Source organism: Nannospalax galili, unplaced genomic scaffold, assembly GCF_000622305.1.
Source record: "Nannospalax galili isolate Female #2095 unplaced genomic scaffold, S.galili_v1.0 scaffold86, whole genome shotgun sequence".
In the NCBI taxonomy this organism is placed as follows: Eukaryota; Metazoa; Chordata; class Mammalia; order Rodentia; family Spalacidae; genus Nannospalax; species Nannospalax galili.
This window is the reverse complement of record NW_008354174.1, coordinates 546,869-574,654: the sequence shown is the minus strand read 5'-3', so window position 1 is coordinate 574,654 and position 27,786 is coordinate 546,869. Positions and strand designations below refer to the sequence as shown.

General features: G+C 41.7%; 1 protein-coding gene and 1 long non-coding RNA gene across 3 annotated transcripts; one reads left to right on the top strand and one right to left on the bottom strand.

Moving 5' to 3' along the window:
* The first annotated feature begins 8,014 nt into the window (after positions 1–8,014).
* Positions 8,015–13,021, top strand: LOC115067391. Its single transcript, XR_003846808.1, has 2 exons — positions 8,015–8,358; positions 12,512–13,021. It is a non-coding gene; the product is annotated as an uncharacterized LOC115067391 (long non-coding RNA).
* Mlana (melan-A) lies at positions 10,212–26,338 on the bottom strand. 2 transcript variants are annotated; one of them, XM_017802739.2, is made up of 6 exons: positions 26,308–26,332; positions 26,050–26,151; positions 24,644–24,739; positions 20,220–20,316; positions 12,584–12,712; positions 10,212–10,499 (listed from the first exon to the last, which is right to left on the bottom strand). In XM_017802739.2, the coding sequence occupies exons 3-6, from the start codon at positions 24,715–24,717 to the stop codon at positions 10,431–10,433; spliced, it is 369 nt and encodes a 122-aa protein (XP_017658228.1). In that variant the 5' UTR covers positions 24,718–24,739; positions 26,050–26,151; positions 26,308–26,332; the 3' UTR covers positions 10,212–10,430. The 2 variants fall into 2 exon arrangements, with proteins under 2 accessions (XP_017658228.1, XP_008849414.2); XM_008851192.3 differs by lacking the exon at positions 26,050–26,151 and having other exon boundaries at positions 26,308–26,338.
* Positions 26,339–27,786: the final 1,448 nt, after the last annotated feature.

The window sequence follows — 27,786 nt, the reverse complement described above, 5'->3', positions numbered from 1 at the left end:
GCTCCCTCCCCTCCAACTCCTCCCATATCTCCCCATTACTTTTTTCTGATAACTTCATGCACTTTTTTTTTTTTTAAATGGGGCTTTTGGCTACTCTAACATGCGTGTATTGCCTGCATGTAGGTAAGTGCACTTGTGTCGTGCAGTGCCCACAAAAGACAGAAGAGGCTGTTGGATCCCCTGGAACTGGAGTTATAGACAGTTAGCTGCCATGTGGGTGCTGGGATTTGAACCTGGGTCTTCTCCAAAAACAGTGTTCTTAACTGCTGAGCCATCTCTCCAGCCCCGATATTTTTTTTTTTTTTTTGCAGCTATTGTGAGTAGGAGCATTTCCCTATACTCTTTCTCCAATTCCTTGTTATTGGTATATAGAAGGGCTACTGATTTTTGTAGATTAATTTTATAACCTGCCACTATACTGAAAGTGTTGATCAGTTCTAGGAGTTTTCTGGTGGAATTTTTGGGATCTCTTAGGTAAAGTATTGTCTGCAAAAAGGGATAGTTCAACCTTTTCTTTTCCAATTAGTACTCCTTTAATTTCTTTCTCTTGTCTTATTGCTCTAGCAAGAGTTTCGAGCACTATGTTGAACAGGAGTGGAGATAGTGGACATCCTTGTCTGGTTCCTGATTTTAATGGGAATGCTTCTAGTTTTTCTCCATTTAGAATGATGTTGGCTGTGGGTTTGTTGTATACAGCTTTAATTATGTTGAAGTAAGTTCCCTCCAGTCCAATTCCCTTTAGAACATGAATGTAGAATGTATGTTGAATTTTGTCAAAAGCCTTTTCTGCATCTATTAAGATGACGATGTGGTTTTTGTCTTTGAGTCCATTTATATGATTAATGATGTTTATTGAGTTGCGTATATCAAACCATCCCTGCATCTCTGGGATAAAGCTGACTTGATCATGGTGATGATCTTTTTGATGTACATCTGTATGTGATTTGCAAGTATTTTGTTGAGAATTTTTTGTGTCTGTGTTCATTAAGGATATGAATCTATAGTTTCTTTTTTGGTTGTGTCTTTACCCAGTTTGGGTAGTAATGCTGGCTTCATAGAAGGAATTTGGGAGTTCTCCTTCTGTTTCTATCATTTTTGAATAATTTAAGTAGTATTGGTTGGAGATCTTTAAATATCTGGTAGAATTCTGCTGTAAATCCATCTGCATCTGAGCCTGGGCTTTTTTTGGTTGGGAGGCTTTGTATTACAGTTTCAGTTTCCTTATATGTCGTATATTCTGTGGCTCTATTTCAGCTCTTGATTTCTTGGTTTAGCTTTGGTAGTAACCATAATTTTAGATATTCATTCATTTTTTAAAGTTTTTCAAATTTAATTTCGCATAAATTTTCAAAGTATTCCCATATACTGTTCTGGATCTTTTTGATGTCTCCTGTGATGTTTCCCCTTTCATCTCTGATTTTGTTGATTTGGATTTGCTATTTCTTTTGGTTAACCTGGCTAAGCGTCTGTCTATCTTGTTTAGCTTTTCAAAGAACCAGCTCCTAGATCATTGATTCTTTGCATTGTTTTCTTTGTTTATATTTCATTAATCTCTGCTTTGAGTTTTGTTATTTCCTCTCATCTACTAGGTTTGTGGTTGGTTTATTCTTGACTTAGCATCTTGAGTTGCAGTGTTAGGTCATTTATTTGGGCTCTTTCCAATTTTTTAATGTAGGCAGTTAGAGCTCTAAACTTCCCTCTTAGGACTGCTTTTCAAATGTCCCAGAGGTTTTGTTGTGTTGTATTGTCCTTTTCATTGAATTCCAGGAATTCTTTTATTTCTTAATTTCTCTTTGACTCACTCATTATTTAGAAGTGTGTCATTTAATCACCATGAGTTTGGGTAGTGACCAGGAATCCTTCCAGTGTTGATTTTGAGCTTTATTGCATTGTCGTCTGAGAGAATGCATGGAATTATTTCAATATTTTTGTATTTGTTAAGGTTTGCTTTGTGGCCCAGTATGTGGTCAATTTTTTTTTAAAGTTCCTGGGGTCCTGAGTAGAAAGTGTATTCATTGGTGCTTGGGTGGAATATTCGAAAAATGTCTGTTAGGTCTATTTGATATATGGTATCTTTTAATTCAGACATCTCTCTGTTTATTCTTTGTCCAGTTGACCTGTCTAATGGAGACAGTGGGGTATTGATGTCTCCTACTATTACCTAGTTGGGGTTAATCTGTTAAAGTCCTGTAGAACTGTTTTTATGACCTTTGATGCACCAGAGTTTGATGCATATATGTTAAGGATTGTAATATCTTCTTGGTTAACTGTTCCTTTGATCAGAATGAAGTGACCCTCCTTATCTCTTCTGATGAGTTTTACTTTGAAGTCTGTTTTGTCAGATATTAGAATTGCAACCCCTGCTTGTTTCTTAGTGCCATTTGCTTGGAATATTCTTTTCCATCCTTTCACCTTAAGGTAGTGCCTGTTCTTGAAGGTGAGATGGGTTTCTTGCAGACAGCAAAAAGATGGATTTTGTTTCTTAATCCATTCACTTAGCCTGTGTCTTTTGACTGGGGAGTTCAGTCCATTGATATTTAAAGTTGTAATTGAAAGACGTGTATTGGTTGCCATCATTTGATTGTTGTCTGTGTTCTTTGTCTAGTTTTGTGTTTCATCAATTATATATTTTCTTTCGTTGCCCCAAGGTATAGTTGTTTCTTTCTCCACTCTCTGTATTGCTTCAAGTATTCTTTGAAGGGTTGGTTTTGTGGACATGTATTTTCAGGCTATTCATGTCATGGAAGATTTTACTTTCCCCCTCAATTGTAATAGACATTTTTGATGGGTAGAGGATTCTGGGCTGGCATCTTTCGTTATTTAGAACTGGAAATACTTGATCCAGGCTCCTCTGGCCTCCATAGTTTGCATTGATAAATCAGCTTTAATTCTGATGGGCTTTCCTTTATATGTGACTTGTTTTTCTTTTGCTGCTTTCAGTATTCTCTCTTTGTTCTGTACATTTAGTGTTTTTACTATGATATGCCATAGAGAGTTTCTTTTCTGATCCTATTTGGTGTTCTATGTGCTTCTTGTATTTGTATGAGGATGTCTTTCCTTGGTTTTGGGAAATTCTCTTCTACAATCCTGTTTAAGATCTGGTCAATACCATTAACCTGAAATTCTTCTCCTTCTCTATGCCTATGATAAACAGACTTGGTCTTTCATGGAATCCCACATCTCTTGCATATTCCATTCCTGGGTTGTTGTTTTTTTTTAATTTTTCATAATCTTTGCTTGAGTGGTCCAATTCTTCAACTTTTTCCTTAAGTGTTGATAGTCTGTTTTCCATTTCATTCATTCTAGGGATGAGGCTTTCCCCTGTTGTTTCAAATTGACATATTGAATTTTTCTCTTCCAAATTTATCCCCATCTTCTTTTAGTTCTTTGATTTGTTTGTTCATGTGTTCTTTAAATTCGTAGAATTCCTTGATCATGTTTATGATTTTTCTTTTAAATTCTGTATCCTGGGTTATCTCTAGGGGATTCTCCTTGTAGAACTCTTCTACAGGACTGGTGGAGTTTGGTGGGAACATAGTGTTTTGGCTTTCCATTTTATTATTCTTTCGTTGTGATTTTGGCATTTGAATTTCTTTTGTTGTTTGTGATTCAGATATGAAAATTAAGTTGAAATTTGCTTCTGTTTGTATTATTGGTGTGTTTTGGCCCTTTTCTTATTGGTTATGTAACACTGATTGGTCCAGGTTTCAGGTTCTCTCATGTTTTATTTTGGAGGGAACTGATGGCTTCAGATCAGTTACTCAGGAGCTCCCACAGAAACCCAACTCAGGTTCCAGTCAGGTACACTCAGGCTTCCTTCTAAGGTTTGGACCCCTACTAGTGGGAACTCAGGGCAAAATTTGGGAAATTCCCTAAGGGGATTTGGGACTTCCAGGTGGTCCACTGAGTTCTCAGCCCCTATGCCAGAGGGAGGCTGGAACAGGCACTCTGGCAGTCTGCTGAGATCTCAGCTTCATTCTACCAAAGGGCAGAGGTCTGCACAGGTGCCTTAGGAGGGACCTCAAGTAGTCCCAGTTAGGGGGTTTGGTATGGTCAATTTGGGGAAGCTCACCACCACATAGGTACAGAGTCCAGGCACTCTCAGGTGGTCCCCTGAGTTCTCAGCCCCTAAGCCAGAGGGAAGCCAGAACAGGCACTCTGGTGGTCTGCTGATATCTCAGCTTAATCCTCGTGTATGAGTTTTTTGCCTGTATGTATGTAAGTGCACCGTGTGCATGCAATGCCCCACAGAGGTCAGAAGAGGGTGTCAGATCCCCTGGAACTGGAGTTATGGACAGTTGTTAGCTGCCATGTGGATGCTGGGAATTGTACCCAGGTCCTCTGGAAGAACAGCAAGTGTTCTTAACTGCTGAACCATCTCTTTAGTCAAAGCATTGTATGTTTTTTATGTAGTTGAAGTTTTGAAGCATTTGAAGTTTCACCTGAACTTTTAAAATCCCACTTCCAAACTGTATATTTAGATTATAAAGATGCTTATTCAGAGAACAGGGCATGTTGACATGTGTAATTTTACTACTGGGTAGTACTGCTGGGGCAGGGGAATCTTGAGTTTGAGGCCAATGTAGGCTATAGGGCAAAACCCTGTCTTAAAGGGGAGAAAAATGCTTGATTAGTTTGGAAATCGATCACTTGAACTGCTAGTCATTCTTTGGTTTTCTTAACTTTAATTAATTTAATGTGTATGAGTGCCTTGCCTGCATGTATGTAAGTGCACCACATGCATGCAATGCCCACAGAAGGCATCGGATCACCTGGGACTGGAGTCACCATTAAGGACAGATATTAGCCATCATGTGGGTGCTGGTAACTGAACTGAGGTCCTCTACAAGAGCTGCCAGTACTCTTTACTGCTAAGCCATCTCTGCAGCCCCTTCAACTTCAACTACATATAAAACATACAGTGCAGTGACTGAAGAGATGTTTCAGCAGTTAAGAACACTTGCTGTTCTTCCAGAGGACCTGAGTTCAATTCCCAGCATCCACATGGTGACTAACCTTTTACATAGTCATTTTATCCTTCTGGCCTCTTCAAGGGAAAAGAGCAGGCTGACTTCAGTCCTCAGTTAGTTTCAGAAATGTCATAGGACTCTGTCATTTACAACTTCTTTGATTTAGATTTTGAAGTTGGATTTTTTTTTTTTTTTCAATTTCTGACACTGTTTCTTCCTTCTCACAGTTTCTTGGAATAACAGTTTTAGGTTTTGTTAAAAATTATGATTTCCAGGGCTGGAGAGATGGCTCAGCGGTTAAGAACACTGGTTGTTCTTGCAGAAGACCCGGTTTGAATCCCAGCACCCACATGGCAGCCAACAACTGTCCATATAACTCCAGTCCCAGGGGATCCGACAGCCTCTTTTGACCTCTGTGGACATTGCACGACACAGGTGCACTTACCTACATTCAGGCAATATATGCATACACATAAAATTTGTTTTAAAAAATTTAAGTTTAAAAAAAAATCATGATTTCCTGCTAAAGTTCTAAGACACATTGAAGATGTTTTTGCCATCACTTTGAGATTGAGGGGTTTTGATGTCAAGTGACTGGCCTCTTGGAGTCAAGCCATAAAATGAAAATTTAGAAGACTCCTTCCTGTTCGTTTGGAGCTCTCTGATATGTTCATGTCGCATGGGTCTCTCCAGAGATTTTCAAGTGCTGCCTGGCTCAGTTTTGCAGCTTCAGGTGGGGTGACCAGCAGTTTGTAGAGTCAGTCTTAACCTTCGCACTAACTCGAAGCTAGCAGAAGCCCTTTGGCTAGCCTGTTCCCTCTTTTAAGTATGCCTCTGTTTACCATAACTGCAATCCTAATGGCCTTACCAGTACCTCCGAGAGAAATTGTAGAGATATGGGCCTTGATTCTGCAGCACCGTTAAGGACTGGAAGGGACATATAGTTCCATGAACTTGCTCTCCAACTTCACTCTACTCACCCCACAGATAGTGATGTTATTTGTCCACAGCATTTGGGCAAATGGAAAAGGCCATTCCTAGCTGGAGGAGAGCAGTCTTGAGTTCTGACCACTTTAGTCCCCACCTGGTCTTTCAGAAAACTAGATCAAAGCAGCACCACGCCCTGAACCACGCCATTCTCTGCGGGCAAGCGTGTCCTGGCAGAAGATAGGGGCACCCTGCAGTGAAGGCCTAGTGTCCCATGCTTCCCAGTGGGGCTTGTTCTAGGTTTACAGTTTCTTCCCCAACAAAAAACTCAATCCTTCCTGGAATGACTACAAGGATCTCCTTTCCCTGATGCTCTGTTCCTCATGGTTGGTTTTTCAGCTCAGGCAGCAAGAGGCCTTGGACACTGAAAAGCCTCAACAGAGGTGTTAATGGTGCTCAGCCTCAGTGTCTTAACATTCATTGGTTTTCTGTGAAGCTGTTTTGTCCCTGGGTTAATGTGCGCATTTCAATTACTACTTGGGCTCCTGGTCCATGGCTCCTAGGGTTACCTGAAGTTGACTTAAGACCCAGGTCTTCTGCAAGAACAACCAGTATTCTTAAGTGGTCTTCAGAAGTACAACTGTCTCTGTGAGGAGAGTAGGTGTCTCTGAGTCATCCACCTCCTGTTCCTTTCAACAAAACTCTCCTGATTTCTCTCCAGCATACTCAGATGGCCCATCACCTATGACCCTGTCCAAGGGACACTGAGAGGAGAAACCTTCCACATGGAAAGAACGCCGTTAGTGGCTGACAGTCTGGGAGGTTTGGAGAGGCCCAGGGATGAAGCCACAGGTCCCTCTGAAGATATTGATGCGGTTTAGAGGGGGCTTCTGATGGGGCAGCCAGGGGGTCAGGGTGGGAGTGGCAGAATGCCTCATGGAGTTTCTTCATTTAGAATGCATCTGTTTGAAGGAGAGGAGGGGATATCTGAAGTGTAAGACAAAACAATCAGGAAAGATACAGAAAATGTTTTAGTATTTCATTGAATATTGTTTTTCTTGTGTTTATCCTTTTAGTCTAATCTTGTCCTTGGTGGAAAATAGCACTGTTGATGTTACACTTGTGTTTCCAGTGACCCAAGATATTTTAGTTGGTTTATTGGTTCAGGGTTAAATAAGAATGAATCATAATCAGAAAGTCATTTCTTTAAAACTTGCAAGCCTTCTTCTGATGATATCAACAATGTCAACGTCGAAGCAAAAGCCGACTCTCACCTCAAAGGGGATTAAGAGATAGTTTATTCTGGAGACAAATATGAGTGACCATGGCTCGGAATACAGATTCAGGTTACCCCAGATTCCATGTTCTGGCATGGTAACAGTTACGTTATGTTTTATAGTAACAGAACAAAGAAAAGTCATAAATCAAGACACTTTTCAAATTCATTGGTGGATACGTTCAGGAGGCAGGTCATACATATAGGTCTCAGATGCTATCTGATGACATTCTTAGCTTTTTGATTGGTGAGACCTGGTGGTCTGCTAAGTTAATACATTTTATTAGCCACAAGAACATTAATTCAGAAACAGAGGTAGGCAAGGTGTGGCTATTTATGTGGTTAAAGATGTTCCCAGATAATTTGTAAACAGGCTCTAGATGCACAAACATTCCAGACTCCACAATCTCTGGAGTGTTAATCAGTTGGTAAGCCTTACAGGAAACTCAGTCCAAGGTGCAGGAGTGCTTTCTGGGAATTTTCTTTCACAACAAGGTTAAATTTTCTCGGGTTCATTTTTTCCTTCTAACAAAGAAAGCAGGTCTCCAGCTCACAGTTCTCTACAACCATCAGTATCTTCCTGAGTTTTCATAGAAACAATCTGCTTTTGTTATTTTCATTTTTATAGTTATGGTCCATTTATGGAAAATGATGCGGGTTTCCTTTTAGGGTGTGTTAGAAATTATAACAGGTTTGTCAAAAGGAGCTGATACAATTACCCTTCAGAAGAGCTTTGTTAGATGGGACCCTAAAGAGGCCTGCAGTTCTGAAGAGGAGCTTCATTAGGAGAGAGAACTACAATGTATACCATGATGGAAACCTGACGGAAAGAGCCTTTAAAATCCCCAGAATGAAGGGAGTTTCTGACACATAGGTTTTTCAGGAGGTGGCAGAAGTTCCACACTGTGTGACTTTGCCATGTGACATGCCAAAGGGCAGAGAGGCGGGCAGTAGACAGGACTATAAACTGATCTTGCAGTTGCAGGGGAAGAGCCTGGCTTGCCTCCCTTTCTCAGCTGAGGCCTGAGTGCTGTGACAGCAGGCCCCTGACAGTTCTTTGTCCTAAGGGACAGACTGCAGGAGGGGCATAGCCTGATTTTTGGGAAGAGTGGAATGGCTAGAGGCGTTTGTGATCTAGCAAGGTGGCTACAGAAAATTCCACCAAAATATTTGATGAGCAGGCAGGTAAGTAGGTCGGTTGGTAGAGTGCTTACCTAGCATTCATGAAGCCCTAGGTTTGAGCCCCAGCACTACAGGCAGCATTGCTTATATTCCCGGCACTTGAGCAGTAAGGACAGGAGCATCAGAAGTTCAAGGTCTTTCTCAACTACATAGTTAATTCATGACCACCCTGGGCTACATTAATCCCAGCACTCGAGAGACAGAGGCAGGAGGATCTCTGTGATTTCAAGGCCAACCTGGTCTGCATAGAGAGTTCTAGGCCAGCTGGAGCTGCAGGGAGACTTTGTCTCAAAAAGACCAAAAAAGAAAAAAGAAAAAAAAATTAATGAGCTGACCAAAAAATTAGATAATGTAAGTCATATATGAATATGAAAAAAAATCACACTGTTGCTATGCAAACAAAAGTACTACTGGAGAATCTCTGATCTTTTATATATTATTCTGTGTTCGTTCTTATGAGAGCCTGAGAACTCAGAACTAAATTGGAGGCCTGGGAGATCACTTAGTGTGTACAAGTGCTTTCAGTGAAAGCCTGATGACCTGAGTTCAGATTCCTGGAGTCCACATAAAAATCAGATTTAGTATTCATCTGTAATCCTAGTACTCCTACAGAGATGGGAGGCTGAGACAGGAGGATTGTCAGGAAGCTCACTGGCCAACTGGTCTGGAGTACCAGCATAGTGGCAGAAAAGGAAACCCTGCCTCAACAAGGTGGAAGGCTAGAACTAACGCCTGAAAAGTTGCCCTTTGACCTACACACACACACACACACACACGCAAATTTTAAAACAAAAACTAAATTTCCATAGAGACACTTAAGACAATATATAGACATCAAACAACTACATTTGTTATTTAAATCCTTAACATCACTTTCAAGCTTATCAAAAAATACCATTAAGTATGAGTGCTGAAGTAAAATGTAATTAGAACTATGTATGAATGATTTATGATATAAGCTCTTGAGGTTGAGGGGATGGCTTAGTAATATGCCTACCACACAGGCTCAAGAACCTGAGTTCAGATCCCCAGAAACACATAAAAGCGAGGCATGACAGCAGGCATCTCCAATTCCTGCACTGAGGGAGTGGGGACAGGCAAATCCCTGTAGCTCCCTGGCCAGCTAGCCTAACCAAATTAGTGAACTCTGGGTTCAATGAGAGACTGTCTCTAAAAACAAGGTGACAGGCTGAAGAGATGGTTCAGTGGATAAGAACACATACTGCTCTTGCAAAGAACCCAAGTTCAATTCCCAGAACAGCGACTGAAGGAGACACCCAACATTGACCTCTGGCCTCCATACAGACCCTCATAAATACACCACATACACAAATATGGGAAGACCTCTTTACACTATTACTGTAGGGTCATTTTAGAACACAAAGCTACATAGTTGACATTGCCCGGGATAGAGAAGTAGGTCCTTAACCTTTTTTTTTTTAAACCTGAAAGCAGATCTTCTGTGAACATTCTGTAACATCGGCCACAAGTCTGTATGCAGTTCTTGTTGTTCAGTAGGGTGCGCCCTTTAAAATCTGAATAGTAATTTGTAAGTTAGTCACATTTCATTCAAGAAATCCGACCAGAGAAGTGTTGCTGCTCTTCTAGAGGACCTGAGTTCCCAGCACCCATGCCAGCCAGCTCACAACCACTTGTTACTCCAGCTCCAGAGGATCAAATACCCTCCTCTGGCTTCCATAGGCACACACACAAATAAATAAATAAATAAATAAATAAATAAATAAATAAATAAATAAATAAATAAATAAATAAAAACTTTTTAAAAAAGAAAGGTGATCACAGATCATTCAGTAAAGTTTCTCCCTTGAAAATAATAGACTTTCTACTGGCACAGATAATATGCATCATAATGTTTATTGATGAAACTTTTCCCATGTTAATATTGCTCATCATTCCTCACTTGATTAGTACCTGTAGTTGCCCTGCCAAGAAGTTAACATTGGCCTATTATTAGAGATGTACTTTATTATTACAGCATTCTAAACAAAACATAGGCGTCTACTCAGAATTAAAGCAGAAGCATGAAGAAAATCACTTCAGTGGTTTGCTGCCTCTCAAGGTGAATATGGTGGTGGTGACTGTCCCGTAGAGAGCTTCTCATAGGCAGGTGGGGCATTGGGAACCTGTAAGAATGAGGAAGGGAGAGCGTGGCCTTTCCAGCAACTATGTATTCTGGGAGAGACTGAGGCAAAACAGCTTACAATATATTTACACTTTTGCTGCGGGCTGAAGCTTTAAGTGTTCATGATTTCCTCCCAATACGATAATTGTTAAATTTCACAAATGTGTTCTGTTGAAGCATTGGAGGGAAGGGTAGACAAAAAGAGGGATGAGGGACTTCCAGAATCTAAAAGTGTATTTATACCTGGTTTATTCATGTCAGAATTCCCAGGCTTTAACTAATGAATTTGAAATATTTTTAATTACATTTATTTAGGACTGGAGAGATGCCTCAGCAGTTAAGAGAACTGATTATTCTTGCAGAGGACTCAGGTTCAGTTCCCAGCACCCACATGGTGACTAACAACCATCCATACCTCCAGTTCCAAGGGATCCAACACCCTCTTCTGGCCTCTGCAGGCATTGCATGCATGTGGTGCACTTACATGCATGCAGACAAATCACTCATGTATATAAAATACAAATAAATGAGTAACTTTTTAAAATTTTTATTTATTATTTTTATGTGTATGTGTGTATTGCCTGCAATGCCCGCGGAGGTCAGAAGAGGCTGTCAGATCCCTTGGGACTGGAGTTTCACATGGTTGTTAGCTGCTACGTGGGTGCCGGGATTCAAACCTAGGTCTTCTGCAAGGACAACCGTTGTTCTTAACTGCTGAGCCATCTCTCCAGCCCCATAAATGAGTAACTTTTAAAAATTACATTTATTTCATTTTAGTGTGTGTTTGTGTGTATATGGGTGTACCTGTGCCATAGCATGAATGTGGCTGTCAGAGGACAACTTTCAGGAGCTGGTTCTTTCCTACCATGTTCGTCTCAGGAATTTAGGGCTGAGGGTACACCTCAGTAATTGACAGTGTTCAAAGTCTAGAGGGGAGGGGGAGGAGAGAGAGAGAGAGAGAGAGAGAGAGAGAGCCCACATTTAACCAACTGAGCACAAATGTGTCAGTCCTTCAGTTAATGCTTATAACAAGTCTAGGAGATGTCAAATGAGAAACTAAGGCATAGAAAAGTTACTTGCCCCAGGTCACCAATAATTACACAAATAGGAAGTCACGGAGCTAAGAATCAAATGTGGTAATTTGACTTCAGAGTAAATGCTGTCAATTATTATTATTATTATAGTCAACATGCAGCAATGCTATCTAATAGAAATACAGTCCAAGTCACATTTGAAATTTACAAGTTCCTAGTAGCTTCATCTTTAGAAAGCAGGTAAAACAGATAAAATATTTAACTTATCATATCAATGTATAGTCATTTCAATGTGTAATCTATCTAGAAGTCATTAATGATTATATTCTTTTCATATGGTCTGTTGTTCACATATAGTGTGTGCTATAGAACTCCTTAATTCAAACTACTGTTTCGAGTACTTGATACCTGCATGTGGCAGTGGCTACCCCCTCAGATAACACATCTCTACATAATAAAACAAGTTCCTCCTGTTCTATTACGTATTGGACTGTTCCATACATTTTTTGGCAATGGAAAATCTGAGTATAAGAAAATACAATTTGGGCTGGAGAGATGGCTCAGCAGTTAAGAGCACTAGCTACTCTTGCAGAGGACCTGGGTTTGATTCCCAGCACCCACATGGTGGCTAACAACCATCCATAATTCCAGTTTCAGGGAATTTGACATCCTCTTCTGACCACAGGCACTGCATGACACAGGTGCACATACACACTGCCACTCATACACAGAAAATGAAATTAATAAAAAAAGATAAGATTCAAGAAAACCTGTTTCCCTTGTTTTCATTACAAAATATACATAACAAAATTTACCATTTTGACTTTTCCTGTGGCAGTAGTGTGGATTGAACCTAGGGCTTCATACATTCAAGGCAAGCAGTCTATCACTGAGCTACAGCCCCAGCCCTAAATTCGACCATTTTGGAGTGTGCAATTTACTGACATTAAGTACATTCATGTCGTCCTTGCTTTTTCAGTGGAAATTACTTTGTTCACTTGAACAGAAAACAGTGGACCTGAAAACGCCCAGATGTGTGATCTCCACCTACCAGAGGCTCCTGGGTTTTCTCTTGAAAAAACAGCCTGCTGTCCTGATGGCCAAGTCCCTCACATGAGCACTGTTCACGTGGCCATCTTTCCTTCATGGTACTTTGAGAACCGGCATGAAGCCTTTTGTTCTGAAATGGAAATTCATAAAAATGAATGGGTTAAAAGAAATAACTGAATCCATTTAAGAAAAGAGAAGGAAGGCAGTGTTTTAAGACAGGCTTTACACTAGCTGCTGCCACCTACTTGCTGTGTGTCTTTGGGCTACACCCTTTACCTCTCTAAATTCCACTTTTTACATCTGTAATAGCAAGCAAATACAGCCTACCTCCTGAAGCTGTAGGAATTAACTGAAGATAAAGCACTAGTGCTAGTGCAGTGCCTGGCACCCTGTTGTTGCTCAGTGAATATTGTGAAAATTAAAGCTTTTTCTTAATTGATCTAGCATATAGTAATTTGTTCAAATGATAATAGTAACAATTTTTGATTATGCTTTTAAGGAAAATTAATGACAACAGTGGTACAGGGATATAAGGGAGGAATTAAGGTTGTTTTGTTATTAAGGTGCTCATATTACCCATGAAGTAGGTTTGAATTAGTTATGAATGTATATTTCAAACTCTAGGGGAACTAACCACTTAACATAAAAAGGAAAAAAAAAAGGGGTGTGCACAAAAAGAAAAGAGAAAATAGAATCATGCAAAATGCTCGCTAAGACTACATAAAGCAAAGAAAACAGAATGAAAGAGAAAAGGAGGGACAAAGTGTAAATTTTTAAATAAACAACAAAGGCAAAAATGTTTAATGTGAGTAGATACATATCAATAATTACTTTGAATATAAATTATTTAAATATACCAATTAGTAGAGGTTGTCATAGTGGACAAAAAACCAAGACCCCAGACAAAATGGATGCAGAAAGATGTAGCATGCTATTGCTAATCAAAGAAAATGGGAATTCCTATGTTAATTTCAGAAAAAGGAAACTAAAAAGTAAGGTCAGAGATAAAGAGGGGCATTGCATGATAATAAAGACATTTGTTCTCCAAAGAGACATAACTATTGAACACATATGCACTTAATAACAGAGCGTCACAACACAAGAGACAAAAATGGACAGAACTTCAAGGAGATGTAGTTAAATCCATTGTGTACTTGGAGTTACAGTTGGGAGAATTCAACACTTCTCAAAGAGAAATGGACAGGTCTATCAGGCCAAAAAAAAATTTATATATATATATATAAAGGACATACTATATATAATTGATGTCTACAGGCTAGATGCTGTTGGGTGACAATTGCCATCCAGGAACAGCAGAACATGTGTTCCCCTAAAGCTTATGTGCAACATTTCATCAAGAGAGACCACATTTTGGGATACACACACACACACACACACACACACACACACACACTCAAAGACATAACATCCTGAATGTGTTAACTCATACCTGTAATCCCAGTACTTTGGAAGCAGAGGCAGGAGAATTGCCTTGAATTCCAAGGTAGTCCAGGCTACAGAGTGAAACTGTCTCAAAAAACCAACTAGTTTAAAAAAAAAAAAAAAAGAAAAGAAAATTGAAAGAAAGGAAATTATATAATATCTAGTCTCAGACTTCAATGGAATTAAGTTAGAAATCAACAAGAAAGGTAGCTGGAAAATTCCAAAATACTTTCAGATTAAATAGAACACTTTTAAAAACTTTTTAAAATTTTTTATTTTTTATTTTATTTTATGTGTATGTGTGTATTGCCTGCATGTAGATAAGTGCACCCGTGTCATGCAATGCCCGTGGAGGACAGAAGAGGCTGTCAGATTCCCTAGAACTGGAGTTATGGATAGTTGTTAGCTGCCATGTGGGTGCTGGGATTCACCCCAGGTCTTCTGCAAGAACAACCAGTGTTCTTAACCTCTAAGCCATCTCCCCAGCCCCTAAATAGAACACTTTTATATGGCATATGGGTCAAAGAAGAAAATGCAAGAAAAAAATTGAAAGTATTTTCAACTAAAATTAGAAATATAACATAAAATTGTGCAGGGTACAGTGAAAGCATCATTGAAAGGGACATAACTTTAAATGAATGCATTAGAAGAGAAGAAAGACCTAAAACCAATCACCTAAGACTCTACCTTAGGAATAAGAAAAAGGAGAGTAAATTAAACCCAAAATAAGGTAAAAAATTAGACCAGAAATCAATCAAATTGTAACAAGTGGAGAAAAACCAAAGAACCCAAAATCAGGTTCAGAGAGAGAGAATGACAGAGATATAGAGAGATCTTAAACTACTAAGGTCATCCCTACAGATCTACAGATATTAAAAGGGACATCAGAGAACACTATGAATAACTCTGTGACCACAACCTAGAGGAAAAAAATTTTAAACCTAGATGAAAGAGTTTTACAATTCCTTGAACCATACAAACTGTCAAAACTCACACAAGAAACAGACTGTTTATATAAAATTGAAAAAATAAATAGCCTTCTAGCAGAAAGCACCAGGTCCAAATGGTGCTTTGGTGAGTTCTATTAAACCTAGAAAAAATAAATTAATCACTCTAGTTCTCTATAATCTCATTCAGAAGATAGAAGAGGAAATTCTTTCTGTTCTAGTCCTTCTATGAGGGCAAAACAACTTTCCATACCAAAGACAGACAAAGGAATTACAAGAAAACTCTTTCAGGAACATAAATGCAAACAGCCTCACAAAAATATTAGCAAATCAAATTCAACAATGTGTAAAATAAGCTATATACTATGAACATACATGATTTATCTCAATTTTGCAAAATTGGTTCAACATTTGAAAATGTAATCCATCTTCACACATGAGAGAAGAAAAACCACATGGTCATGCTATTTTTCTAGAAAAAGCATTTGACAAAATCAAACATCCATTTATTATTAAAAGCTCTTAGTAAGCCAGATGTGGTAGCATACACCTTTAATCTCAGCACTCAGGAGGCAGAGGCAGGTGAATCTCCGGGAGATTGACTCCAGTCTCATTTACATAGTGAATTCCAGGGTAACTGAGGCTACAGGGACCCTGTCTCAAAAAATAAAAATAAATAAAAACTCTTAACAAGGAATATAGGGAAACGTCCTCAGTTTTACTAAAGGATACCTATAAACACTGATAGCTAACATACTTAATGAAACCTTACCACTGTGTTAATCAAGTACTCAGATGAGGGCATCTGATTTAGTTTAGGAGGCTGGTGTTAAAAACATGAGGTATAGACAGGATGTGGTGTGCTTTATCTTCACAGTTCCCTACTTGGAAATTTGCTTTTGTTCAGCAACTGTGATGATTCAGGGCTGAAGAGAGGGCTCAGTGGCTAAGAGCACTGGCTGCTCTTGCAGAGGGCCTGGATTCCATTCCCAGCATCCACAGGGTGGCTAACAACCCTTCATTACTCCAGTTCTAGGGTATCTTATACCCTCTTCTGGCCTCTGCCAGAACTATACCACATGGGTACACTTACATACACACAGGCAGTACACTCATACACATAAAATTTTTTAAAAATGAAAAATGTTTTTAGGCTTTGGGAATTGTTATCTAAAGAAGAAATCTTAGATGATCTAAGTTTTAACCCACCTCTCTGCCTTGTGGTTAATGAAAGTTGGAAAGAATACATTTCCAAGCTTTGTCAAGATCAGAAAGCCTGTATTCACTGTCATGTAAAGGTTCTGCTTTAAAAATGGAAGTAGAATCAATGGAAAAGGGGAAGTGATTACATAATTGAATGTAGGACTTGCTGCACTCTTTTACATAATTTTGGCTAGATTTCTTAGATCACTGATTTCTAACTAGGTTTTTCTGGAAATCTAAAAGTCTCAAAACAAGATTTAAATATTAATTAAAATAAACATATGGCCCAGGAAGATGGTTCAGCAAGTAAAAGCACTAACCTTGCTTGATGACCTGAGTTCAGTACCTGGAGCCCATATAAAAAGCCAGGTGCAGCCATGTGTGGTGGCGCATGCCTTTAATCCCAGCACTCGGGAGGCAGAGACAGGCAGATCTCTGTGAGTTCAAGGCCAGCCTGGTCTATGTAGTGAGTTCCAGGCCAGTTGGATCTACAGGGAGGCCCTGTCTAAAAAAAAAAAAAAGCCAGATGCAGTGGCGCACATCTGTAATTCTAGCATTCCGTTTCTAAATCGAGATGGGAGGCAGACAGAATCACCCAGAAACTCACTGGCCAGGCAGCCAGAACTGCCCAGCCAAGAAGCAGGAGCAAGAGAGACCCTGTCTCAATAGGATGGAATTCGAGAACCAACTCCCAAAAATTTTCCTCTGACCTCCACATAAGCACTACCCTGTGGCAGGAAAGAACTTGCATGCACACATAGCATTCTTTTTGTTACTCTCCAACTCGAAGAATTTAAGAGGAGAAAAATCATTGTCTTTAGGTCTGGTCACATTAGGCTAATAACTATGGATGAGTGGGAAAGTCTCAACACACTCTGTACAGCAAGTAGTCCTTGAAAGAAGTCATTGTGGTTTTGACATATAAAAATGCAATGAAATTTTTTTAAAAAAATAGAGGAATGAGGACTGGCGAGATCCTCAGCGTTAAGAGCATTGCTCTCACAGAGGACCTGAGCTAGACTCCCAGCACTGACATTGGATGGTTCAAAACTGCTTGTAACTACACCTCCAGGGGGATCTGATGCCTCTTTCTGTGGGTACCTGCACTCACATGTACATACCCACACACAGACACATGCACATATATATAATTAAAAATAAATCTTTAAAAATAGAGGTCACCAAACAAGTCAGTGGTGGACAATGAAATCAAAACTGAGTGGCAGCTGTGTTTCACTAAAGAAAGAGGAGAGGACCAAAGAGCCATCAGCAGTGTTGATTTGGAGGCCTCTGTGCACTCTTGGTAATTTCTCTTTCCTACTAAGTGTGAACACACTAGAGAGCACTGCTTGGTGGTGTGTAGGCTCCAAGTGTGTCCAGCCTCCATGGTTTGTATGCAGGACAGTCAGGTAGGCATTAAGGAAACAGAGTCACAAGACTGCCTAATTTCCTGGCAAGGAAGAAAAAAGTTGAGATTCCTCTCTTTGCCCTTCTCCTCAGCCTGCCAAGCTGCAGCCCCACACCCACATAAAGCCTCCTCAGGCTTTTCTTTTCTACATGAAGTGCTTGCTGAAGGAGGAATGGGACTGCCCAACATCTTTTCTAAAGATAATATTTTTTTCGTTATGTATCAGTCTTTAAAAGCTTTCCGATCTGTAATGTGGAAAAATAGAATCGCAACTCTCGTTCTGGCTGTGGAGAACACCTTGGTGCTGAGGTGTGACTTTGGTGCTGCTTGACTTTGAAGTGAGGTTACTGAAGCTTGTGGTTTTCATGGGTGCAGTTTCAGTTGTTTCCTCTCAGGGAGGAATCAGCCATCAGAAGAGTGGACGGTGTGCTACCTTCCTGCGTATTTAGGAAAAGAGGAGATACCATTGGATCATATAGGCTGCCCAGGAAAGCAAGAGCCATTAATTAAAAGCCAGGAGGGGCTCGAGAGCTGCCTCAGAGATTTAAGAGGCTTGCTGCTTTTGAAGAGGATGAGAGTTCAGGGCCCAGCACCCACGTGGGTCACTTTCAATGCCTGTAACTCCAGTTCTAAGGGATCTGATGCCTTCTGGCCTCCTCAAGCACCTGAACATACATGTACATACATGCACACCGACACACACAAACATACACATAAATAACAAAAATAAATCTTTTTAATAGTAAATAAGGACATACTGGGGAGCAAGGAGAGAGCCAGCAGAAGCTCTAGCCTTCCCTGGCTGGCCCGGGGCTCTCACCCACTCAGGGCCCTGCTGGTCTTCACATGCTTGGTGACCCGCTGCCTTGGGCTCCCAGCCGGGCCTGGTGTATCCCTAGGGCTGCACTTCCGAGGCGATCATCGCCCCGGGGTGTGGCTCCCCTCCAGACCCCAGGGCACAGCAGCCCTCTGGTCTCTCTGCCTTAACCCTCGCAGCCCTTCTTTTGGTTTTTCATTCCTCTGGTTTGAGGCTGTTTATGCTCGGAGGCGCCATGGTGCCAGGTTACAGTGGACGCTTAATAAATGCAAGTTGGATCCGAGCGCAGGGACTGTGGGCCGCAGACCTGGACATGGGATGGGAACGCGGAGCAGGAAGGCAGGCAGGTAGGGCCACGCCACCAGGCTGTACCTGTGGCAGATACCCAGAGGGGTTTTCCTTAGCTTCTTACTAGCAGAGATGACAGAGCAAAGGTTTTTGCAGTGCTTGGGAAGTGTCAGTCAGAATCACGGTGGGTTCACCCACTTCGGTGCAAACTTCTGAGAGCCTGGGTCCACTTTGCCATATTTGACCTACATGAGTTCAGTGCTATGTTTTTTTGTTTGTTTGTTTGTTTGTTTTTTAATTATTTATTTAATAACCACATACTTAGAAGAAGCATTTCATTAGAGTCTTTCTGAAAGGAACAATATATTCTAAAATGAAATGGAGATCTGTTTTAAAAGTGCTATGTTTTTTAACCGTGTCTTTGCCATTTCCATGGCAATGGTTACTAATCTAATTTTGAAATGTTATAGTTGAAAATTAGTGCGTTTGTGTTTGGCTTTTGTTTTGTTTGTTTAAAGATGTGTTCTTGCTAATAGCCTAAGGTGGCCTGAACTCTGCCCTCCTCCCTCAGCCTTCCAAGTGCTGGTAGTCGCCACCACACCTGACTAGCGGCTTTATTTTTTAAAGGTTTGTTTTTACTGTATAGCATTTGGCTTTCCTTTGAAATCACATTTAAGTTTTCCTGCTTTGTTGTGCTTTGCTGGTCTTGTAGTTCAGGTTTTTAAAGCCCTCCTCCCCGTATTAGAGTTAGGACAAGTCTGCACAAAATATTTACAGCACAAATGAATAAATGGATGATGGATGGATGATAGATAACAAAGACAATAGGGAGATAAACAGGTGATAGCTTTACAGTAATTGATTGTGCTACTGGGAGGAGGAGGATTTTCTTGCTGCATGAGGACTGATGTGAATCCATGGGATCTTGGATCGCCTGGGCTGCTTAGGAAGACAGAATTAGAAGCTAGAATTCAGGTATGGATATAGCTCAGCAAGGAAGGGTGCTTGCTGCCGTGGCTGACAAGCTGAGTTCCATCCCAGGCCCCACATGGTAGAAGAAGAGAACCAGCTCCAGAAAATTTCCCTCTGGTCATAGCCACACTGTGATATGTGCGCAAGTGCACACGCACATAAGACAATAAATAAATGTAATTTAAAAATTTTAAAATCTGGACTCCCCAGGTAACCTAGGACAAAAGTTATAAAGGAATAAAGATAGAAAGGACCACTAAGTGGGACAGAACCACCAAGAATCTTCAGGATCAGTAAGACCTGAGGAGCCTGACACACTGCTGTTAAGGTTACCATGAACTGTGCTCCACAAGCCATCTGTGCCCAGCTCTACGCACCAGCCATATAATCAAATGGACTTCCAGTAGAGCCAAAACTGAACCATGAGAGTTGCCAGAAGTGTAGCATATGGAAAGATTTTTCAGAAGCAGGAATGACAGCTAGAGGTGATCATGAAAATGGTACCCCACTCCCCAGAAGTCCAGAGGAAGAACAGACTTGGAAGGGGAATGCTACCCACCGTCAAGATTCTGTATCCACTTCGTCTTCTACAGTACCAGCAGCCAATGAGCAGAGAAATTCCCAGGACCACTGTCAGGATGCCAATCCCTGCAGCCCTGGGAGACAGACAGGACTAGGGACTCAGAAACATCATTCCAGATTACAGTGGAGCAATAGCCAATTTTCTGTCTTCACATGAGTTTTCATAGTCCAGAAAAGCATCTCTCAGTCCCCAAATAGTTTGCCATTCTCCACAAAGGACAACTAATAAGACCTCCAGTATCTAACACAGGACCTAGTTTAGGAGCTTTTAGTTTGTGGAGCACTACCACCTGTACAGCCCAAAGCACCCAAGTACCAAACGCAGGAGGAGCCCTAGCATCTGACCCTCATGCAGACAGAATAGTTATTGGATAGAGTGATCTTTTCTTCTCATCAGGGCTAATTCAAAGCATTTTCTACAACTCAGTCCAGAAAAAGGAAGTAGCAATGAGCACTGACTATAACTTGTATTTCTTGTAATAACCCTGGAAGATAGACACCATTTATTATCACCATTTTACCAAGGAGGAAATAAATTCAGAAGATCGGTGATCAGAGCTATCACAAGACAGAAGCAGGGTTTGAGCCTGAGGCCATCTCTGCCCTAAACTCTCCCCTGGCCCTTTGTGATCCTGGAGAGAAAAGTCTGAACCCAACTTACAACAAAGTTAAGGTATTGCTTATGAAAGTATCTAGTCCTGAGCAGCAGGATGCCATTCTGAGGAACTAGGCCAGCCTCTTGTATCCTGTGTCCAGAGACCCCTGGAAAGTATTACACTTGCCACAAAGGCCCCAGAACAGGGTTCAGGCTGTGTATGCCATGCCTGCATAGCACTTTCAGTCAGCTGTCATCTGCCTGACAGTCCACATCTCAGCATGATCAGCATGGAGTAAAGGATACTTATCTGTGACTGTGAACTTATTAAGAAAGGCTCTGCAGAGCTAAGCCATGCATAAGAAACTGAGTAGCTACAGGGAAGCTAGGTCGAATAAAGGAGAGAGTATTGCCCAGTATTACCTACCGCCGTCTCAAGGCTACCCAGACATCAAGTATATCCTGTTCAGCTGCAAAGGGGAGAGAGAGCACTGGAGGATGAGATTACTAGAAGGAAGCTCTGACCTGTTCATGTAGGCCAGTGCTCCCATTTTATAGATCAGGAAGCTGAGATCAAACAAGATTCAGACCTCCAAGCTCCTACTGTTCTATAAGCCTGCATGGCTGAAGCACCCAGGTCCAAGGCATAGGAGGGGCCCTAGTAGCTGATCCTCACTGAACACCATTTTGTACTGGGCACTGTACTAAGCACCCCACGTGTGTGCTTTGGTTTTACCCTCACACAAATCCCCTGAGGTAGGATATGTTCATTTTACAGCTGATATTAGGCTGGTAAAATGCCGGAAGACGCACAGCCAGCAAGTGGCGGAACCAGCTCGGTAATGAGCTAGACACTCCACAAGGGAGCTCTAGGATTTAGGTCAGACCCAAGTCTCCTGTTCAGTGTTTTTTCCTGCAGAAATCCGTCTCCTAAAATGAAGCTGTCACAAGGAGTATTCAATGGGTCCTCATGACTGAAGGCAGCTGACACAATTCACAGGGTGCCTGTGTTCTAACTTCACCCTGTGGTCTCCCTTTGAACATCTTGACAGTCAGAGCTCTGTTCCAGGTCTTTACACACAGTCACATTGTACTCACTACACACAAGGGACTGAGAACATAAAGCCTCAAAGAATGCCAGACACATGTGAAGAACAGCTTGGCAGGGCTCTCAGTCACCCAGACACCTGCAGCAGAATCAACTGAGATACAGTTAATGGGAAAATCCTAGGGCCCCGCTCCTGGCCTACCAACCTAGCTTCTTGGGGGCAGCACCTAGGAATATATGGTTAAGGCAGCTCTCTGGATGACTTATTCCCACTCAGCTCTTGTCCACTGAAGCTTCAAGGAGGCAGCTAACAGTCAGAGCATGTGTGTATTCCTTTTTGAGTGACTTCACATTGTTCTTCCTTGCTGTACCTACTGGCAAGTTTCAGAGAGAAATATCCTCCGACAATCTCAGAGATTCATTGCTCCAATACAGATACCCCTGTTCCCCGGCTTCCAACCCCCCTGTTTAAACAGATGGTTGAGCAAGGACCTTTCAGGATGAGTCCTGATAATGGCCTTGTGCAGTTATTTTCTTCACAGATTTCTTTCACTACCCTGCACAAAGTCATGCTGTTCCATGTACTCAATGGTTCCTTCCTTCACAGAGTGGGGTTTAGGATGTAGCTGTGCTGGGAACTATGGTGATGTCAATGGAAATGGGTATGGGTATTTTTCTTTTGTGTTGGAACCCAGCAGCATCTCTATGCTATCAGGGAAGAGACCAGAGAACTCATCTGAGCCTGTATGAACACTTTGTTCAGGATTCAAGAAAGAAAGCGTCTGCCTTCAGGCAAGGGGCTTCTTTATATGATGGTGGCAATAAGCCCCTTCTGTACTTTGTAAGCTGTTGTCGTCAACCCAACCCTGCCTTTCTAATCCCTGCTCTGAGATGTTAACTGGACTCTGCAGATCCCACTTCTTTGCCCATTTGCTCCCTTAGGGTGATCAAAGGGAGCCTGCAGGACCGGAGGAGTGGCTTCTTGTAGTTTACTTCCTGTTCTGGTCAGCCTCACCCCAGCAGCAGCTTTTCACATGATCAGTCAGCCCAGGCACCAGCTCTATTTCTGGCTCTCAGAGCTAGCCTCTTCATGTCCCCACCAGCTGACTACCCCAGAGTCCTGAGTACACAGGCGCCAGCCAAGAGAAATCCCTCTTCAGTTACGTGGATTCCATTTTTCTAGGTTCTCCCCCCTCCATTCCAGGTTCTAATGGACACCCCCCCCACACACACACACACTTCTGCCTATTTATTTCCTTAGTCCCAGGGACAGAAGCAGCATCCTGTGGTCACTACTTTGCCTCTTCAGGTTCGGCACTTGCTTGACTAATTCCTCATACTAAAGATGACACCTGATTCCTGACTAGACCCCGAGAGTAACTGCTCAAGCCACTACCTTCACCAGCTGGGGCAATACACCACAAAGGGGACTCAGCTTTAGCCTACTGAGCTGATGGCTCCTGCCTCCAGCTTCCAGCTGGCAGTCAGATATACTGATCTCTGCCCTCGCCTCTCTTTGAATGGGATTGTGCAAATATTTGCTTCTGTTGGCCCATAGCTTGGTGCTTCATAGGCAAATAGACCTGTATTCAATCCCAGCATTACCACATCCTATTGCACATAGCCAAGCTTCTGTAAGCCTTTTTCCACATATAACACAGCAGGATGGCACGGGTGTCACCACGTGTGGGATGAACTGAGGTAATGTGTGCTAATGGAAAAGAATATCCTAGCCTTCCATTAGTTTCCCACTTTCTGTTGGTGAGACACAAAGATGATGACATACCATCTTCACGCAAATAGAGGCAATGTCCAGGGGACGCAACCAGAGAGAAGACTCCTGGACTACATGAGAGATAGAGCTCTATCTAAAAGAAGAGCCCATGGAGCTGCCCTATAGACACTGAAACAATACCACGTGCAATGTACCCCTGCTTTAAAAAATTAGCATATTTTTATTCTTGAGACAATTCAGTAGCATATATCAGTACCCTTGCCTTCCCAGCTGGCCATGCTAAGGTATGAGAGAATCCACTCCTAGCCAGAATCCATGGATGGATTCTACATCTTGCTAACTGGTTGAATCTATAAAAGATTTTCCAACAGCTCTTTCTAAAAAGAAAGCAGGTCTTCAGGGGTTCTGAACAGACTACGTAAAAGGCAAGCTAAATAAAAGCCTGGTTCCTATTGTCCTGCTGGGGTTGGTGCTCAGTTTCTCTTCCCAACACCACACCCTTGCCTATTCCCAGCACATGGCACATGGAGAGTGTGTCCCATAGCCTGTGTTCCTAACAGCACTTGCATTTGCTGAAGTTTCTCTCCTGCCTAACTGACACTGGACTCTGAGCCTTTTCAAAGATATCAAAGTATTTTCCCTTGTCCACACTAGCTCTTTGGCAACTTAACTATTCTGTCTGCATAGCACCTGCAGGAATCTGAGGGGAGCTGACAGAACACACTTAAGAAATGAGGAGTCCAGATCCTGGACAGATGTTTCCAAGCTTGGGAACCTACAGCTAGGGCCAAGAATGCAGACAAAAACAGATCCAAATTTTCTCACCTCAACCTCTCTGCCTGTTTGGCCCCAGAAAAGTGCAAATGAGGCCCTTATAGGACTCCTAAGTCCTCTCTCTATGGTGCCAGTGTTTTTACTTTCTGGGGAGATAAACACTAGATAGGCATGTGCCAGTGGAAGTCAGCAGGCTGTGTCAGCAAATGGCAAACTGGAAGTCCCAGAGGGTCTGCTTTTGGAACTTACTCTTCAGTTGTGATGTAAGAGTGGCCATGTCCTTTCCTGGGGTAACCATAGTAAGCCTCTTCTCGTGGCATCATGAGGGATCCACAGACAGGACACCTAAAGAAAGGGCAGATGGGCAATGCTTAGTGTGTCCAAAGCATCTTCCCACATCTCAAAGACCCAGAGACCATCCCTGCACACCTGGTTCTCCCTGTGAGGATTCATACTTCCTTCTTTCACTAACTTTAAGACCTTTAGAAATAATTCAGATTTCCAACATCTTTGACTTAGAGGAAAATGAAGTTATAAGAAGAAACTACAAATGAAGGCAAAACACTTTAAAACTGAGTTATGTTTGGAGGAGGTGATCTTTATTTGCCTCCATTTGGATTCTATACCATAAACTCAGAAAGAAAGAAATAAAAAGCATTTTTATCTATTCTTTCTCTGCCTTTGCTGGCCGAGGGTAGCAGTTAAAACAAGAGGCCAGTGAGATGACTCAGTGGGTAAAGGCACTTGCCACATGAGCTTGGCAACCTAACTTGGATCCCCAGAACCCATACAGAGGTGAAAGGACAAACCGACTCCACAGAGTTGTCCTCTAATCTCCACACATGTACTGTGACATGCACCCCCCCATATGTACACACACCCCAATAATAATAATAATAATAATTTTTTAATTAGAATAAGTTATATGAGGCATTATTTATCTCCAGAGTTACTACTATCATCAATTCCTGGACAAACAGAACAGCACAATGAGATGTCTGTTTCCCAGAATGCCCCCAGCCTGAGCTTGGCCAGGCTGTATCTGCAGAGTGACTAAGCAAAGCATCTCCCAACCCCATTTTTCAACCAGGAAAACCATTCTTGTTGGCCAAGTGCATGTCATTTAAAACAAGTGGAGAAAGCCCAGGGCCTGACTTCATCTAGCAATTTGTTTCCCTCTAACCTAATTCAATTTCGACTTCTCCCTAGTTCAAGTCTCACAGTTAGGAGTTAATAGTTAAAGTGAGCTCATTAAAAACCAATAGCAGACGCTTTTCTTGTTGCTGTTATTGTATATTTTTCTTCCCTCTTACTGTTTTTGTGAATTTCAAAAGTTTGATCCCCATGGAATTACATTAATGAGCTCCAATTTGAACAACAGGGAAATGGAGAGCGAAGCAGGGATTTTTTTTTTTCATTACATGACTCCTTCCCATGGGGGAGGGCATCATTTCGTATGTAATTTTCCCTTCCCAAGTGCAAAAAGAAAATTACAGTTGAGTTCATGGATTATCTCAGGTGGGTGATGTAAGGGTGAACCCTGTGCTCGGAATGACAGACAAGAAACTCAATCTTGCATTAAATTGTTTTTGTACATAGCTACTTCAAGCTCAAAGCCTTAGCAAATGGTTAGGGGCAAATGAACCTCAACCCACTCAAACCAAGAGACTCTCCTTTAGGTGACAGACTGCATCGAGTTGCTGTTCTTCTTGGCAGCCTTGGAAGAGCGAGGGAATATTCAGGATGAGACTGTGAACCTGTAGAAGTTAGAGATTACAAAGACTGGGGTGCGATTCTGCTGACAGTCACACATCAGGGAAGCACTGAGGGAGGGGGAAGTCCACTAGCATTGCCAAGCCCTTTTCTGGGAGAAATCAGATTATGTAGGGGTACTGAGAAGACAACACTCTTACCTTTCTGAAGACAGTCCTCTGCCTGCTGATGGGCTAGCTGTGCGTGTGTGTGTGTGTAGATTGCTTCTGTGGCTCTTAATCTTTAAGGGAAATTTTTTTTCCCTTGATCTTGAGTCCCATGATCGTCATGAGTTTGGATTCTTGATGGGTCGTCTGTGATTGCTTATATGGCATGAAAGGAACCAACTTCATTCTAGCCTTAGGAAAAAAAAATCACAGCTCACCATGGACTTTGTTTTCCCCAATTCTAATGCTTATTATTATTATTATTATTATTATTATTATTATTGGTCTTTTTGAGACAGAGACAGGGTCTCCCTGTAGCCCCAGGCTGGCCTTGAACTCACAGAAATCCACCTGCCTCTGCCTCCTGAGTGCTGGGATTAAAGGCGTGCACCACCACTAATGCATCATCTTTAAGGAAGTCATTTATTTGTAAGTTACCAGACAAAATACAGGTTTTCAGTTAAAGCTGAGCTTCAGATAAACAACAAATATTTCTGTCCTATATATCATGCAATGTTTTTACTACACACATATCTCACATACTGCATGGGACATCATTACACTAAAAAATGTTATGTGTATGAGCAGAGTATGGTGGTTCATGCCTGTAATACAGCACCTTGGAGGCTGAAGCAGGAGGATCTCAAGTTTGAAGCAACTTGGCCGATACGGTTAAACCCTATCTCAGAAAAAGTGTGTTGTGTGTGTCGGGGCGTGGGGGCAGTGGATATATGTATTTAGTTGTTTATCTGAAATCCAAGTTTAACTGGAGGTCAGGTTTGAGTGACACACATCTTTAATCCCATCACTTGGGAGGCAGAGACAGGTAGATCTCTGTGAGTTCAAGGCCAGCCTGATCTACATAGTGAGTTTCAGTTTAGCCAGGGCTCCACAGTGAGATCCTGTCTCAAATAATAATGAAACAACAACTAAGTTTAACTGGGTGCCCCTATTTCCCCCTAAACAGTTGAAGAGCCTGTAGGCCAAGATCCAGAAGCACCTATCTAGTCCTACTTTCTCATGTCCAAGAAGAGGAAATAGAAGGTCCCCAAATCCTCTGAGTTTCCTTGAGTTCTTTTTGGTAGCCCTGGGTAAACTATGAGTGTTCATGCATTTGCAAGAGACAGATGACATTTTCCTTTTTGAGGTGAACCTGCTTAGACTCTCACTGAAACCAGGGATAGTTCTACTTAATGTCATAACCTACTTTGAGAGTCATGTGTGGAGCTCCATACATTTTGATAGAATGCAGTAGTCACCTTTGATGACCAGCTCTCCATGGTAATTATGGATAAACAAGATAAAGCAAAAACCCCACCAGAATGAAGGAATACAAGAGTCCTCATCAGTTATGGTGACTGACTGCAAAGATCGCCCATCACATCTCAGGGCCATGTCCTTCTCAGTCCCTGACTTTGCAATGTTCAGGTGGAGCTACGGACAAAAGCTTGCTGTGTGTGAGGGAAATTAGCC